General features: G+C 41.2%; 1 protein-coding gene across 4 annotated transcripts in view; it reads right to left on the reverse strand.

The window, feature by feature from the left end:
* The window catches only part of celsr1a (cadherin EGF LAG seven-pass G-type receptor 1a), a 369,401-nt gene that overhangs the window by 122,894 nt on the left and 227,489 nt on the right, over positions 1 to 19,018 (reverse strand). For all 4 annotated transcript variants that reach the window (XM_063072573.1, XM_063072570.1, XM_063072574.1 and 1 more), the window contains exon 6: positions 11,642 to 11,730. In XM_063072573.1, coding sequence (XP_062928643.1) covers positions 11,642 to 11,730 — 89 coding nt within the window. The remainder of the gene's footprint in view (positions 1 to 11,641; positions 11,731 to 19,018) is intronic.

A 19,018-nucleotide genomic window follows, 5' to 3' on the forward strand; every position in this document is an offset into this window, starting at 1 on the left:
AATCTTATGTGAAAATGCAGTTATTACATTCCAGACATCAAATAAACCTCTCAGAGTAAGTCTGTTTATCGCTTTAGCATTAAGGAGACAAATGTCACCAAATCCATTGAAAAAGGGCATGCTTCTTTTTAAATTGGACTATAAAAGCAGACTGTTAAATGCTTCAAAAGTGCATAGGCCCTGAAGGAACTTCTGATTGCATTGCACTATGATCATAAACAGAATGCGTCTAAGGCACACAATTACACCTCCTGATTTTAATTTCATGTAAATTTGTTTCTTGTGGATCAAATGGAACTGTAACCTAATAGACCATTTTCCCCTTTTACAGTTTCTGCACAGATTCATATCAAGGATTATGATGCTTTGACACATACAGCCAATGGAACAAATGTGAGAGACCTTTTTGGTGGGTTGGAGGAGGAGGAGACTGCTATTTTCCAAGGAATTAAAGAACAGGGAGTTCTAGGGATCTTGGACAATTTGGCACTGGTATGAAAACTGTATACAAACTTCATCATTTTTTGGTTAGCTCCCTTACTCCAGGATTGTTTACAGCAGAGGACAACGCTGAGCGTGACAGGGACACATTTTCCAAGACTATATTCCTCAGGAATGTCTGCATCCACAAGTATTCCTTATTGGTAACTGGTTATTTACAGGCTCCATTTCTTTTCTCATTCGTTATATTACTATATGCTTCTCACTGCAATTTTCAGTTTCTTCTCTACATTCCAAACTGCTACCTCACAGCTTATGAGAAAAAGTGCTCTGACCTGCAATGTTTTAAACAATTCTCCAGCAATCGAATGGCAGAAATTATTCATGATTGAACCTGTCGGAAACTCACCCCCATCTTCAGTGAAAATGAAGAATTACGAATGAAGATATGAGTAAAAATGAACACATTGGAGGAATTATATCAGCAAAGAGCACAGACTTCAATTATAAGAGCAACACATGATGATGGTTTATGAACAGCTGGAGGAAGAGGCAATGGTAACCTATGCCATGGGAATCTGTTGAAAAGTATGGGGTGAACCTATGAGAGCTATGAGTTAAATTCCACCGGTTGTAATTAATATAGAATTAGATCTAAACCATTTCAGAAGGCCAGCCAACACTATCAAATAACAAAACTCCATGGCAACCACCCTGATGTGTACATTGCACTCATGTCAAGACTAACTGAAGCCAGAGTTACTATTGCATTATGTGACAATCTGTGTAAGATCAACACAAATAATTGTGCCTCACTACTGAGAGTAAGTCATTCCATAGTTGTCCATCATCCACCTCTCAGAGCTCCTGCACTTGGTAATCTGATCATCCAGGACTCTTTGGTGGTGCCCAAGTGACAGACTTTTCGTCCTATTGGCTGTTAGTGTACAACACAGAAACAGGTCTTTTGACCCGGATATCGATGACAACCATTTTGCCCATCTACACTAATCTCATTTGCTCTGAGCCTTGCCGTCCAAATGTTTCTTTAAAGTAGCAACTGTTTCAGATTGTAAGCCTTCATCCTCACTCTATCCACCTGTGGTGTCACTTTCAGTGAACTGTAGACTTGAATCCTAAGCTTCTCTGTTCATCCACATTCTTTAGTACCCAACAGACTATTATATATCCAACCCTTATGTGACATCCCAAAACACACTGCCTTTCACTTTCATAGTTCAAAGTTCAAAGTATATTTTATTATCAAAGTAGGTATATGTCACCATATACAGCCCTAAGTTTCATTTTCCTGTGAGCATACTCAGCAAATCTATAGAATAGTAACTATAACAGGATCAATGAAAGATCAACTAGAGTGCAATCTATAATAAGGCATATTTACAAGAAAAGTACAGGAGTTAACATTTGTAGAATCTTCATATGAGATTCTGGTATGATGATGTAAAATGAAATCTAAACATAATTCTCATCTGCTACTTCACACTCGAACATTGCAGTGGCTGCTTCATATATCAAGATAGTTGCAACCATTCCTTAGTTAGTGCACTACAATGCTTCACATCTGGAAATCTTGCTACAGAAACAACACCCAACCATAACAGCAACTTACACTGATATTGCATCAGTAGTAAGAAAAACAAGGTTCCAATGTACAAGTGAGAAATGATTTGGGAAATGAATCTCATGCCTAAAGCCTAGGAGGGGACTGACAAAAATGACTTATTAAAATGAGAGCTGGTGAAGTTCAGTAAAGGAATTGTATGAAGTAATCAGAATCAGGTTTAATACCACCGGCACATGTCATGAAATTTGTTGTCTTTGTGGCAGCAGTACAATGCAATGTATAATAATAGAATAAAAAACAGAATTACAGTAAATAAATATATAATAGTTAAACTAAATAAATAGTGCAAAAATAGAAATAAATAATTAGTGAGGTAGCGTTCATGGGTTCAATGTCCATTCCGAAATCGGATGGCAGAGAGGAAGAAACTGTTCCTGAATCATTGAGTGTGTGCCATCAGGCTTCTGTACCTCCTCCCTGATGGTAGCAATGAGAATAAGGCATGAACTGGGTGATGGGGGTCTTTAATAAAGTTGGGAAAGACAACTGAAGGCAATGCTTCCATGTATAGGATACCAGGAGTTAGATATGATTATATCTCAGTACAATATACAGGAACACAGCCAACACAAATCACTGGGATTTGCCTGTTTTATTTTACTGAAATGAAATGATTGAACCCAATATCAAATACTCCTACATCAGCACAAGAGGGATATGGAACACAGTCATTTCAATGTAATAGTTAAACTGCTGTTGTATGTTTCTGTGGATAGCTCATTCACCACACGATTGTTACCCAATTATTATTGCATCTGAGCAGGATTTTCCACAGACAATCTAGGAAGTAAATTTCTCCGTGCATTATTTATTCCAAGCATGTGATTACTTGGTTTCCACCATTTCAGCTTTTTGGAATATATTAATGTAAAATGTAATCTGAAGCTAGATATGGTTTAATAGAAATGTATTTATTTAACTCGTGTATAGTTTAACTGGTTAGATCATCATTAATCACCTTCTCCAACTGCAGATCTATAGTTGGCTGCTCAGAGCTTCCTATCACCCAGCAAATGTTTTCATCTATGCTTTGAATAAAAACAAAGCATAAATCTTGCCCTAATGTTATCTTCCTGCCTTTTCAAGCCAACACCGCAGACCGTAAACCTTTTACACTCTGTGGATAACAAAACAGGCAATGAGGCACTTCGAAACAGGAAACTACAAATTCCCTAGTCACATTTCATGTTGAAGCTCAAGTCAAAAACATGGTGGAGAGATAACAGAGGCAGACAAAGGCAACAAATCCATCTCCAATAACATTATTAAATAACTTCTCTTGATACCTCTTACATATTTCATTTCTCTAATGAGTTACGGTGTTTTTAGATGGAAGTTTGGGTTAACTTTTGGACTTTATAATCTTTCCTAACTAGTCAATCCCAATAGTCTGCTCTGATACTTTCCAAAGGAATAGTTCTCATGTTTTTTTGCATTTTAACACAATTCCTGTTTTTACAAATTATCAGTTAATTTTAATACAGAATTTTGTGTAGAAGGTTGGAATTAAATGTTCAGGCCATCAGTAGACCCTTGTACATTTCAGCACATCTGAAACCCTGACTTTGGGATTCTGAGGCAAATCAACAGTAGCCTGATTTGATTCCTTATCTATGCTGCGTCAGCTGATGTGAACACAATTTCTTCCCCTGCAGTTCCAAAGTTGCTCATGAAATCTAAGTGGAAGTCATCGGCTGTGCCACAGTTGGAATTGGAGATGTTTGATGGTGCAAGGCTGAGTGGTGTGCTCTTTCCACTCTCTTTGCTGGACTTCTGCATCCTCCCAAGGTTCACAGTGCTTTTTTTTCCTCATTCAATCAATTATCCAACCAGCACATGCTTGGGATGTGGCAGGAAATCACAGCACCCAAGGGAAACCCACAGGCTCACTGAGACTATGTGCAGACTTCACTGAACAAAACATCAAGTAAAATTGAAACAGAGGTCACCAGTGAATGCATGCTTGAAGCCAGTTACTGTCTACTCTATTTATACAATTAAAAATCCCTGCATTTTTTTGCAAACTATTAATGTTAGGCTACAAGACCCATATTCAGATGGAAATGTAATGCAGCCTGGACATAGCTAATTAGGGAAGCATTAACGTGTTTCTATGTTGGGCACTATAAGATAGATTTGATAGTGTGTTAACTTTACTTGTTTTCAAACAATAAATAAGCAAGAGATAATTTTAGTTGCATTAGTGATAAAATCCGTATCATTCTCAGATAAGCTCCTTGTATTAATGTTGATGGATAAGATAATCAGATAGAATATAATATAGAAAAGAAATACAATGTTACCCATTTTACACTGACACATGGTTAAAGTTAATCACACCTTTTGGTCCCCAATCAGTTAATGAGGGGCTGAGAGTAAAATAACAGAAGTAAGCCAAATCAAACTTTCGTGGGAGCAACACTTCATCATAATGGAAATGGAGAATCCTGCAAAAAGTACTGGATACAGCCCATCATGGGGAAAGCCCTCGCCACTATTGAGCAAATCTACATGAGGCAGATGCTGTTTTAGGAAAGCAGCATCCATCATCTGGGAACCCCCACCCTGCCACTCAGGATATGCTCTCTTCTCGCTGCTGCCACCAGGAAGAAGGCACAGGAGCCTCAGGACTCACACCACCAGGTTCAGGAACAGTTACCACCTGTCAACTATCAGGTTCTTGAACCAAAGGGATAACTTCACTCAGCTTCACTTGCCCCATCATTGAAATGTTGCCACGACCAACACACTCATGTTCAAGGACTCTTCATCTCATGTTCTCGATATTTATTGCTCATTTATGTACAGGGTCTCTTCTTCGTTCTTTGTACGTTAAATTTAAAATGGCTTCTTTGTTATATTAATCTTTTAAATTGCTGTGTATGTGGATTAAAATGGCTTCAATGTTATGTTAAATGCTGAGAAAGTCTCCAGCTAGACATGTGCTTGGGTTAACACAGATAGCAGGATGCTATTAGCCAATGGGTATTCATGTTATCGTTTTTTTCGGATGATAATGCTGTCTCATATGACTGTGGACGGTGTTTTTGGGGGGGGAGTCAGAGGAGAGACGGGGAGGAAGGTGGACGGGGTTTTTGGCGGGGAGTCGGAGGAGAGACGGGAAGGACTGTGGACGGGATTTTTGGGGAGGAGTCGGAGGAGAGATGAGGAATCGAAGGAGAGACGGGCAGTCGGAGGAGAGACGGGGAGTCGGAGGAGAGACAGGGAGGACGGCGGACGGGGTTTTTGGGGGGGAGTCGGAGGAGAGACGAGGAGGACTGTGGACGGGGTTTTTGGGGGGGAGTCGGAGGAGAGATGGGGAGGACGGCGGACGGGGCTTTTGGCAGGGAGTCAGAGGAGAGACGGGGATGACTGTGGACGGGGTTTTTGGTGGGGAGTTGGAGGAGAGACGAGGAGGACGGTGAACGGGGGTTTTTGACAGGGAGTCGGAGGAGACGAGAAGGACGGTGGATGGGGTTTTTGGGGGGAGTCGGAGGAGAGACAGGGAGGACGGAGGAGAGACGGGGAGGACAGAGGAGAGATGGGGAGTCGGAGGAGAGACGGGGGGTCGGAGGAGAGAGAGGGAGTCGGAGGAGAGACGGGGGGGTCAGAGGAGAGACGAGGAGGACGGCGGACGTGCGAAAAGGCTCCAGTCGATCACTCTGGGTGGTCCCGAGCTGTAAGTCGACAGGATTCGGGTGGTCGTCAGGAATTGATTGAGCTCCAACGGTTGCGCACGAAGAACTTGGACTTTGATAAGTCTGGCACCTTTTTTTTCCTCATTACTTCCTTTTCTGTATCGAACTGATATTAATTTCATTGACTTAGTAATACCTATAAAGTGTACTTGGTAAAACGTACTGTGTGTGCTGGCAGATGATTGATGTTTGGGATTCATTCAGGTGGCTGTGGTACAGCAACCGACTCAGTGGGAAGCGTTCCGGCTGGTGCTGGACGGGATTTCCCCTAGACATATACGAGCCAATATAGTTGAGCATTACGTTTTTTTTTTATGTAACACCCTGGAAAATGTTTCACTGCTAATGTAGTGGTCTTTCTGTAGAAGCAGTGTTTGGGTTATGGTTAGAGATAATGGGTGCTCTGGAATGTGAGCTGGGTCCTTTGTTTGGCGGGAGATGAAGAGAGAAGACGCTGGAGACAAACGGTCGTAAAATTCGACCCGGTGGGGGACCATGATCTGATGGAGCCAGGCACCAAGAGCGACTGAGGATCGGTGAATATGAATTTTGAGAAGAGTTGAGCTCCAACTTGTTTAATTATAATGGGACCTTTTTGTTTTTTTTCTTTCTTTTCTTTACTAACCCTTTAGTTAATTGTAGATTTATAAATATAATTCCTTTAATCGTATGCACTGTGTTGTCGTTATTTCTTGGCACTGAGTTGTAGCAGGGTAGCAAATTACACAGCATTCACAGAGACCAGGGTTTGGCGTGGGAGAGCGGGACCTAGACTTACATAGCCATGGAAATCAGTGGGGTTTCATTTATATTTGCATTTGCATAGTTTGTTGTCTTTTGAACATCGGTTGTTTGACCGCCCTGTAGGTTCTTTGATTTTCTTAGCACGGCCCAGGAAAATGAATCTTAGGGTTGTATATAGTGACATATATGTACTTCAACAATAAATTTACTTTGAACTTCAGAAGTTTTTAAACTTGGAACTTTTACAAGCAAACTATGAAAATTCTAATTATAAATAACAGGAAGGAATTGCAGTAACAACACAGTAGTGGAGTGCCTGAACCGTGACATATAGATAGAACCAGCATCTAGTGGTAATGGCCAGGAAACAAAACTTTAACCTGAACAAGATTAAAGGACAGCTTGAGTCATTATCCTCAGAAAAGGAAGAACAAGCAGAACAAAGAGATGGAAAACCATCAGCACAGCTTCCCTATTTAATATAAAGTTCTTCCATTATGCTGCTGTTTATTCTACTAACAGAAGTAACGATTGACAATAAGCTCAGACCACAGCTGACAAACTTGTTCCACTTCCATCCTTATGGGTGCCCTCAGTTCATTAAGGAGGAATGAAGTGGGAGGCATAATCACTTTTCATTCGGCTATGCACAATATACTGCTGACACTCGAGTCCTGCACAGCGCACGTTATTCAGAATGATAAACACAAGAGATTCTGCAGATGATGTAAATCCAGAGCAATGCACACAAAATGCAGGAGGAACTCAGCAAGTCATGTTACCTATGGGCACTAGACTCCATAGTACCCAGAACATCTTCAAGGAGCGATGCCTCGGGGGATGTCACGTGATAGTGTGGGATTGAGACGTGTAAATCCAGCTCTCCCGTAAAAAATTAGCAAAGTACCGTTTAAACAAAACAAAGTTAATAAATACTTTCCGAAAACTATTTATAACTTTGCAAGACGACTTTACGATATGCCTCCTAAACCGCAACAGAAGAAGTCTGTTGTTGCGAAGCCGCCGCGAGATGGGAAGAAAAAAGGGCCTACTGCAGTGATGGAGCCTCGGACTCAGGTTAGATCTCTTTTGGAGGAGATGCGTTCTATCTCCGCCAGAGAACAGGGAGCAATGGCGGCGGTAGCAGTCTCTCGGAAGAAGGTGCCGGAAATGCGCATGCGCAAAGAAGAACGCATGCGCAAATTGATACAACTCAAACTACAAGAACCGACAGCCACTGCAACTGAAAGTGACTCAGAGTCAGAATCTGATACCGCAGAGAATACAGATGATGAAGAGGAGGAAGAACTGGAAGGGATTGGAACTAAAGGAGATGATGGAGACATAAGAGAGGCTTTATTGCAATTAACGGCTGAAGTAAGAAAAGTAAGAGCAGAGCTTAGAGACATGAAGATGTGCTATAATAAAGCTATGAAAAGACAGGATAAAATGGATAAGAAGCTTCAGGAGATGGAAAGAAAAATGGAGCATATTAATGATACAGTGGAAAAAACAGAAAATGATTTGCTTGTCTGGAACACGGAAAGAAATTGACTCTTGGAGAAGGTGGACATGTTGGAAAATTTTAGTAGACATAATAATATTAAAATTATTGGTCTTAAAGAAGGTATGGAGGGAGGAAATCCAATAAAATTTTTTTCAAAGATGGATCCCGGAAGTTTTGCAAATGAAAGAGGAGGGCCGATTAATTGAAATTGAGCGGGCACATAGAGCTCTAAAACCAAAACCACAAGATGACCAATATCCACGAGCAATTTTAATAAAATTCTTAAGATTTCAAGACAAGGGGAGGATTCTACAGGCAGCTGCCCAAGCTGCCAAGAATAGAAAAGGGCCATTGATGATTCAAGGGAACAAATTTTTTTTCTATCCTGACATAAGTTATGAACTTTTGAAGAGAAGGAAGAAATTTAATCCAGTGAAAAAAATACTATGGGATCACGGTTATCATTTTATATTGCGTTACCCTGCAACCTTGAAGATTTTCTTGATTGGTGGAGAAAAAAGATTTTTTGATGATTACCGGAAAACGGAGCAGTTTGTGCAAGACTCTCTGAATATTCACCAGGTACAAGAACAAAACCAGGGGAGCGAGATGGATTGAAGAAGAAGACTGGGTCAAAGAATGGACTTGTTGGATTTTTGAAGGTGGAAGAATATATAAATATATTACTAATTATATGAGAGAGGGGAAGTAAGGTTAAAATTTGAGGAATATTGGTTGGGAATAGTAACATTAATTTTTTTATATATATATATAATTTTTTTTGTTGCGAGGGAGCTGGAAGAAGCACTGATCAATTGCTACGCTAATCATGTGTGCAAGCGTGGCTCTAGCCACGACCCGCAAAAATGGAGGGGGGTAGTGTTGTGTATCCTTTCATTCACAACATTAGTGGGGGGGTATTTTGTTTTTTCTTTTTTTTAATATCTCATCTATCTCTTTTTTTCTCTTTTTGCCTGGATGATTGGGGGGGAACGCATAGCAACATGGTGAAGTTCAAAGAGATTCACCAAGGAACTATGAGAGTTGAGAAGTAAGTAATGTTTTAGATTGGAGTAACTTTGTTAAAAATAATGACTAATTTATTGAATTTTTTGAGTTTTAATGTTAATGAGCTTAATGGACTAGTGAAAAGAAAAAGAATCTTAACACATATTAAGAAAATGAAGATAGATTCAGCCTTTTTACAGGAAACGCATTTAACAGAAACAGAATATCAGAAATTAAAGAGAGATTGGGTGGGTAGTGTTGTTGTAGCGGGGAGTAGCAATTTTTAAGTCAAAACAAGAATGGGAAACAGATCTGAACATTAATATTGATGAAATAAATTGGTCAAGACTGTGCCTTGACAGTATGACAAACACAATAAATGTTCGACTTAGATTAGTATAATATAACTTTTTACACCAATTATATATTACACCACAAAAAATAAATTACTTATAATTTAAGAGATAAATATGTAACAATTTTGAATATTTGGCGTCCTTATTTACAAAAGATAGGATGGCATATTTAAGTGCTCCGATAAAGATCTTGGTCCCTTGGGGAAAGTAACGAATAAGTATACCATTTTTATTTTGAATTCCATGGAGCATGTGGAAACCTTCCAATACCCAGGCGGCTCTCTTTTTTTTTCTTTTTAGGTAGGACTTTATTTGGGGGGGGGGTTAAGGGGAGGGGGGAGGGTAGATACTATCTTTTCATGTATTTTTGAAAACTCAATAAAAATTATATTAAAAAAAGAGCGATGCCTCAATAAGATGGCATCCGTCATTAAGGATGCCTATCATCCAGGTCACGCCTTGTTCTCACTGCTACCATCAGGAAGGAGTTACAGGAGCCTGCAGGCACACACTCAAAGATTCAGGAACAACTTCTTCCCCTCTGCCATCTGATTTTTGAATGGACATTGAACCCACGAACACTAACTCACTACTTTTTTATATTTGCAGTTATTTAACTTAGATAGATATATTTTACTGCAATTCACGTTCTTTTTCCTATTATTACTTATTGCATTGTACTGCTGCTGCAAAGACAACAAATTTCACGATACATGGTGATGATATTAACCCTGAGTCTGATTCTAAATAAACTGTTGATGTTTCAGAATGAGACCCTTCATCAGGACTGGAAAGGAAGGGAGAAGAATAAAGTGGAGGTGGGATGGGAAGGAGGACAAGGTAGGTGATAGGTGTGGGTGGGGGAGGGGGGCTCAAGTAAGAAGCTGGAAGTTGATAGGTAGAAAAGGTAAAGGGCTGGAGAAGAAGGAATCTGATAGGAGAGGAGAGACACCCATAGGTGAAAGGGAATGAGGAGGGACACCAGGGAGAGCTGACAGGCACGTGAGGAGAAGGGAAAAGGTAAGAGTGAAGCCAGAGTGGGGAACTGAAGAAGAGGGATGGGGGAGCAGGAAGAATTACTGGAAGGAGAAATCGATGTTCATGTCATCAGATTGGAGACGATCCAGATGGAATATGAGGTGTTGCTCCTCCAACCTGAGAGTGGCCTCATCATAGAGTAGTGGAGGCCATGGACTGACATGTCAGAATGGGAATGGGGACAGGAATTGAAATTGTTGGCCACTGGGAAATTCTGTTGTTTGCGGATGAGCAAAATCGTTTGCCACAGCAGACCCGCGATCTATGTTGGGAACAGATGCGGAACTGAGAAAAGGCAATGGCATTTTTACAGGAGATGGTGCAAAGAGATATAGTCAAGATAGCCGAGGGAGTTGGTAGGTTTATAAAAGATATCAGTAGACAGCTTGTCTTCAGAAATATTGAAAGAGTGATTGAGAAAGTGAGAGATGAGTCAGAAATGGAATGGATAAAGGCCATTGAGCTGATGGATTCTCGTCAAAGGAGCACAACTAAATGTAGTCAATGTTAAATACTAATTTTTCAACTTGTAGATGTTAACAGCTCTTCATATTACTTTTATCGACACCCATTCACATGTGAAGTCTACATTACTGTGCAACTGATTAGGCACATACAGTACATATAGCTAGGGTGCGTAAGACTTTTGCACCAGCACTGAGGTAATTTTATCTATTGCATTGTACATATGCCACAAAAAAAACTAATTTCATGACATATATGAGTGATGATAAACCTGATTCTGATATGGGTCTCTATTGAGGACTGAGAGTGGGAAGGGAGCAGGGAGAGAGGAATCATGGTTGGAGAAAAGGGAAGGGAGAGGGGAAGGAGCGGGAACACCAGAGAGACATTCTGTAATGATCAATAAACCAATTGTTTGGAATCAAACAACTGTGCCTGGTGTCTCAGGGATGGGTGTGTCTGTACCCACAGCACCCCGAACTCCTGGCACTCCTCCTCTGTCGTCTGTCCAACGCCTTCCCCACGGCGCATCACCCTCCCGGTTCTCAACATCCTTTGCTCCCGCCAGATTTACAAACTTGTTCTCCACTCCACATTGACAAATACAGTACTATGCAAAAGTTTAAAGCACCCTAGCTGTATACATGTGCCCACGACTTTTGCACAGTATTGTATATGCTTATTTTTCTATTTCAATCATGCACGTTTCTTTACTGAAGTCCTATCACTCATCGCCTACCTTATTGTAGTACTGAACCTGGACGGAATGCCATTGTCCATCACTTACTCCTCCTGGTACGAAGGGTGCCACCGTCGTCCTGGACTCGCCTGTTAAATATTAACAGTTCAGTTGAAAGAGCAACAAGGCAAATTAACCCAACTTATAAATCTTGAAAAAAAAAAGACAAATTATCCCTCGTATTCTGGACTACAAAGGGGTAATGAAGTAGACTTGAGTTTCAACAAAACTCATGCAACTTTTAGCAGGTTTTTGGAAACTTTAGATAATGGCTCCTCTTTCACTTGGAGGTACTGGGGTGGAGGTAAAAGGCTGAAATAGATGGATTATATGAAATAAAGGGAAGGAGGTGGGGAACTAGAGGGCAGACATGGGTGAAAGAAAGAGATAAAGGGGCCGGAGGGATATAGGAAAAGAAAGGCTGAATACAGAGGGGAATGGATACTGGAATTAGAGCAGCTCATGTTAATGTCAACTGGGTGAAGACTACCAACACCACCAAGAGGTGCTGTTCCTCAAATCAGTGTCTAGAGGAGGCCATGGACAGACTCGTAAGTATGGAATGAGGAGTGGGGTTAAAGTGGGCGATCCTGGGTGTTACAGCAGATGAAGTGAAGGCGCTTCATGAAGCACTCTCCCAAGCTGCATCAATATAGAGGAGGCCTCACCGGGAGCACCAGATCAAATAACAGAAACCCAGTGTATTCAGAGGTGAAGGACTGTCTTACCTATGTGGTGATGGGGGTGGGGAGGGGGTTGATGTAGGGGAATGTTGGTATCGTTGTAGGGATAAGTCTCTGGAGGGGCATTGGTGAGGAGGTTTGTGCCAACAAGGGAGTCACGGAGAGAACGATCACTTTGGAAAGCGGAGAGGAGGGGAAGACATAACCAGTATTGGGATCCCAATGGAAATGGTGGAAGTTGTGGAAAATGAGGTGTTTGATGTAGAGGCTCATGGGGTGGTTGGTGACGACAAGGGGAAACCCTATCCCTGTCATGCCTTGTAGGGAAGTGGGATGGGCTGAGGGCAGATATGCGGGAAATGGAAGAGATGCAGTTGTCGGCTGTTTTGAAAGCAGTGGAGGGTAAACCCCATTTTCTGAAAAAAAGAGAACGTGTCCTACAATGGAAACTTTTAAGAACAGATGAGATGGAGGAATTAAGAAAAGAGGAATTGCAGCTTTATAAGTGATAGGGTGGGAAGAGGTGTGGTCAAGGATACGATGGGAGTCTGTCAAAAACATTCGTAGATAATCTGACTCTGGAGATGAAGACAGAAAAACCAAGAGAGGGGAGGGAGGTGTGGGAGATGGACTAAATGGATTTGAAGGCAAGTGGAAGTTGGTGGCGATGTTGATGAGATTGACGAGCTCCTCATGGGAGTAAGGAACGGCTCTAATTTGGTCATCAATGTAGCGGAAAAGGAGCTATGCAGCTTTACTGTCGGTTTATTCCATGGAACAGATGAAAAGGCAGGCATGGGTGGACCCCATGGTTGCACCTTTAGTCTGCAGAAAGTGGGAGTAGTCAAATGAGAAGTTGCTAAGAGCTAACCGGTCCTACCAGACAGAGGAGAGTGCTGGTGGAGTGAAGGGGCTTCCTGATGGGGATGGAAGTGTACAGGGATTGGACGTCCACAGTGCAAATAAAGCCGTTGGGGCTGGGGAACTGAAGTTGTTGAAGCAGTGGAGGGCATGTGGGGTGTTATGGATGTTGGTGGGAAGGGACTGAACCAAAGGGGGAGGGGGCAAAAGAGAGTCGAGATACAGAGACACGAGTTCTGTGGACCAGGAGCAGGTGGACACAATAGACCTACCGGGGCAGTTAGGTTTGTGGATTTTGGGGAAGAAGTAGAAACAGACAGTGGGCGTTGTGGTGGGACGCTGTAGAGGGGAGGTCTCTGGAGGTGAGGAGGTCAGTGATGGTGTGGGATCCTGGTTCGGGGTACAAGTGGTGCTGACAGTTGCCATCTGTCCTCACCAGACTACAGCAGCCCTCATCTGCAAGTTTGATGGTCAGGTTGGGATTAGTGTGGAGGGAAAGTGGAGAGCAGTGCTTTCAGGAGGGATGGAATAATGAGGGGAGTGGCAAAACCAAGGTAGGTAGTAACCCATCAACATGTAAGGATGAAAAGGTCCAGAGCAGGCAGAAGGCCAGAGCGGGATTTCTAAAAGGAGGAGCTTAAGGCAAGAGAAGGCATCATTGATGGGAGTGGAGTCCTTGCCAAAGAAGCAGACCCAGAGATGGAGGTGATGGAAGAAGAACTCAGCATCATGGCAGGCATAAGAAACTTTCCACCTCAGAGAGGGGCTGGTCAGAGGGTGTAGTGAAGATACGGCAGGGGTTGAGTCAGGGGATATGTTTTGAGGTTTCTATGGAGGATTAAGGGTTCAGAAAAAGTCAGGTAGGAGAAACATGGGGGTTCAGAAGAGAGAAGAGGAAACAAGGAACATGGGGAGAAGTAACGGACCAGGAGTGGTTGGACCCAGATGCAACATAAGAGGTTTTGCCTGGAAGCAGATGAAGCCAAGATCAGCACTGGAGGTGTCACTTAATCCGTAGTAGTTTTTATATCTTTGGCAGCTTCAAAACATTTCTCAGGAGTTACCATTTACAACTGATAGGCCCATTGTCTGTTAAACCGGAGCCAACATTGAGAAGCATAATGAAACTCTAAAATCCGTTCCAGCTAATTGTGGTCTCGGTGGGTAGAAAATTCCAGGTCAGAAATTTATTTTCCTGCAGTGCGGTGTCAATGATTGGCCTTCATGCAATTAAAATCAGCCAACTATGACCATGCTGACTAGCAGTTTCCTGCTCTTTCTTCACAGCACTGCATATTTTTCCCTTGTAATTCCCTTTAGGAAAATAATTTCTTCATCAAATCCTACCACCAATCCACGTGCTAGTTTCCAGATCACAAGTTGCAGAGTCTTTAAGAAACCTGAGGCATTGCATTTTCATCACCACTTGCATTGTGACCAGCAGAGTGATGGGAGGAGAACAGAGACATGGTTCACTCCTTGAGGCACAAGTCCAGCTGTCAGCTTAGACATCCTAACAAAGTGAATCACCTCATTTCCCCCGTCCACTGCCATACAATCCCTGATTCAGCAGCTGAAAATGGGTCCGTCAAATGAAGCACACAATTCAGTTGAAACAGCAGGTAAGAAAAATATAAATCTTTCAATATTCCTCTTCATACTCAAGGGATAGGTTCCTTGTGACAATCTACAGTGAAAACTCAATATTCCGAAATAGAGAAGTTTAGATAATCTATTAAGTTAAAAAAAAGAGGGAGCTAAGTGGATTCGGCCATAAAATAACCTGATCAATTTGCTTTTTAGAGAAACAACACAATAAATACACTGAGTGGTATACCCGCTCATTCATACAAATATCTAATCAGCCAATCACGTAGCAGCAAATCAATGAATTGAAGCATGCAGTCATGGTCAAGAGGCTCAGTTGTTGTTCACACTTAACATCAGAACGGAGAAAAGTGTGATCTCAGTGACTTTGACTGTGGAATGATTGTTGGTGCCAGAAACTGCTGACCTCCTGGGATTTTCATGCAGAACTGTCTCTAGAGTTTACAGAGAACGGTGCAGAAAAAAAAGAAACTATCTAGTGAGTGACAGCTCTGCGGATGAAAAAGCCTTGTTGATGAGGGAGGTCAGAGGAGAATGGCCAGACTGGTTTGAGCTGGCAAGGCGACAACAGTAACACAAATAAACACGCATTACAAGAATGGTGTGCAGAAGAGCTTCTCTGAATGCACAACAAGTCAAACCTTGAAATGGATGGCAGAAGACCACAAACACACACTCAGTGGCCAATTTATTAGGTACGGGAGGTTCCTCATAAAGTGGCCACTGAGTGTAGATTGGGAAATGTCTTTGGTCAGGGTTATACAAAGAATATCCATTCTGTGTCAGAAGGAACACACAAATGCACATAATGCCTGAAGCCAGGATCTAAATCGATCCCTGCAGCTGTGCCTGTAGTACGAACTGTTGTACCACCATGCTCTCCCAAATACTTAGAAAACCAAGCAGCTGCCAGGTGTTGGTTTAGGTTTTCACACCGCAGCAATCATTGTGTAAATTTACTTTGCGTGTGGACATTAGCAGTTGGCCACAGATCTTTAAACAGACGAAAACGTAATGTATTCTACAGCCTTAACTTTTAAATCAGTTTTGGACATTTGACTTGTTCATGAATGGGAACCTAGAGACTTCTCACAGGAGTTGGAACAAATCAGCCAATGTGTTAAGTTGCCATAAGATGGGTGCTGTTTCCTTTAGACAAGAGGGGAAGAGCACATGGACCAAGAGGAACTTCTCTAAGCTTTGCACAGACAGAGCAAATGAATTACTGTACTGTACATTGTTAAATGTTCTTTAGACTCCAATCAAAGTCCACTTGCCTCAAAATCTTATATTCAATTAAAACTAAACAAAGTTTGCAACATTAATAGCATCTGAGTACCAGGTCCAATTAAGGCAGCCGCATTTACAGAGCTTTGAATTAGAATATGGAATCCAGTGGATTACATGGTGGCAACTTGATGACCTAGAGTTTGCAGAAGGCATCACCCTACTGCCCATCTCTAACCAACAGATGTGAGAGAAATCAACACTCTTGACTGCTAGCTCCACCATGCTGGGTATAAGACCAAATGTAGATAGAACGAAAGTGAAGATAAACTGCACCAGCAATAGACCCACAGTGATGAGAGATACAACCCTGGAGCAAGTGACTTTGTCTGTCTTGGAAGCATTGTGCATGTTGGAAGGGATGAGGATGGCAAAGCCAGGATCAACAAGGCCAGAGCAGTTTTCAATATCTGAAGGAGTTGTCGACCTCCAGAATCATGTCAAGGAAAACCAAAATCAGCAATTTCAACTCAGATGTCAAAACAGTGCTCCTATATGGCTCTGAAACTCGGAGAATAACAAAGAAGACACTATTACAACTGTAAGCTTTCATCAACCAGAGCCTGAGAATGCAGGCATTAAAATGGAATCCCCAAGGAAAGAGGAAAAAGGGATGTCCAAGAATACATGGAGGAGAGACATTGAGGGGACACTCCTGGTCCACCTCGGGGAACTGGCTCAGAACAGAGTACGATGGAGACAGGAGGTCATCGTCGGGCTGTGCTCCACTGGGTGCGAAGGGCCCAAGAAGTAGAGGAAATATTTGAATGTAACATACATCATATCAGAGCTCCAGTCACCCACAGTCTATCACAATCATCCATAAACATCAAATTTTGAAGGAAACTGAAAGAGAAATCTTAAAGTCTGCAACAAAAAAAAATCTCTTGCTTGGGTCTTTTCCATAATAGCATATGGTTCATATCCTTTAACAGCTGGGCAATTATAAATGAACTTAAAACAAAGTATGTATAATGATCAGTCCAGTCGTACTGTTGGTGCAGATTATTAAACAGTGGACAAGGTACAGCAGCAACACACACTTCAATGTCTTTAATGATATGACTGCAGAGAGCACTGCTGGAATGTCAGTGTCGTGTGTGCCACGCTTGAATATTCAACACAATAAAACGATAATTAGGAGCAGGCATCTGGTAATTGGAGAATCAGAAACACTTCAGCTGACAGATTAATTTCAACAAAAAATGCATTTCTGGAGTACTAGGCATATTTTATTGGAATCTGCTTTCTTTTGCAATATTACTAAAACTTTTAAAAGTAGTCATCCAAAAGTAGTAGAAGATTCTAAATTTTAATTTTATTCATTAGGCCAAGTTCCTGTGCATACTTACGCCCTTGGGGTTAATATTGAAAAGATATTAGATTATTTGATTTAAAGTAGTATTTAAAAACAAAAGTTATCATAGAGAGATCAGGCTGTTAATGGTAGGGAGGAGAAATCTGTAGACACAATGATATTACAAAATAGCATTTTTGCTGAGCATTACACTGCACTAGTTAGACCCTGACCTCAGAAAAAAATATTTCAATAATTAAAACGAGAACAACCAGCATCAGTGGAGAGTGTGGATATGTTCTGTCCTCACCACTCCAACCTGCACCAAAGGCGAAGCACAACATAAGATATAGTTTAAGAAGTTTAATAAAAGCAAAAGAAAAAGATTGAGAAAAAAAAATTGAACAATTCAAACAAAATGTTTCTGCGTGAGAACAGATGCTTCTCCTCATTTACTACCGGGGTAAATCTACTGGGTGTGTGAAAGGTGCAGGCTCAAGATTTACATGTCTTGATAAAGATTAAGCACATAAAATGCATAATCTTCTGTTTAAATTACCCCATGAAGATCTGTAATACCAGTCCCAACGAACAAGATAAGCATTACCTATGGACATAAACGATCAAGAGAGAAAAATATTAGGTACAAGTGATTTATAGTGTAGCCAAATTGCTTTATGAAGTAAAATGAGAAACATTAAGTAAATTATACTCAATTATTATTGAAAAAAAATTTAAAGTTCTGTTGATTTATCTGTTCCTTTGCGACCCTCCAAAGCTCCAGTTTCCAATGAAGGATCTGTATAATATTATTCCATTATGAAAGTGAGTTACTGCTTTTGCCTCAATCTGACTCACGTCTGATTCAGAACTGAAGAGATTTCTTTCCCTGATTATTTTCTTTTTCCATGGTTGATGGCCACTTTGAAGTGCCATGCTTTGACTGGAAGGTTTGATATTCTAAGTTGCAGACGTTCTATCAATTCTAATTATCTAATCTAATTCCTGGAATATTGTTAAGCGTACAGATGGTTCATTATACATATTTTTTTCCCCCATTCTAAAACTGAAGTTTGGTTGTGGATGGGCAAAAAAATAAGGCACAGATTTGAGGGCCATTCAGTACAGCCACACAGGGTGAGAAGCAGGTGAAGTTCTCAACCTGTTAAATATCTGAGGAAAAGATAGATGCACCAGGCTTTTCTTAAAATAAAGGACAACTAGTTAAGGGAATGAGGAAAAATTAAAATTTATGAAGCAAACTAATAATATGGATACTTAACACAGATCAGCTAAGAAAGGCCTGCCAGTCCTGAAATTAAGTGAAAACAGATGAAGAGGTTTCTTTAGATTCCAACAGTTGGTATGAATCAAAACATTAGTGGACTGGCGGTTCAAACACAGCATGTCTGTTATCGGGCTCTTGAGAAGATCACCACTAGGCTTGTCACATGCTAAGTCTGCATGCAGTTCTTAACTCTGAAAATGTTTAATACAACTATGCATAAGGCACCTGTCTTTAAAAGTTGTGATATGATTTGCTGATGCAAGTTTTCAAAGAGAACATTCCTCTCAGATGAAATCACATTCAGTAGACAGGTGCCTCAAGATGTGATTTAGAGCCTTTTGTGAAAAACATTA

This window comes from Mobula hypostoma, chromosome 20 (assembly GCF_963921235.1).
Source record: "Mobula hypostoma chromosome 20, sMobHyp1.1, whole genome shotgun sequence".
In the NCBI taxonomy this organism is placed as follows: Eukaryota; Metazoa; Chordata; class Chondrichthyes; order Myliobatiformes; family Myliobatidae; genus Mobula; species Mobula hypostoma.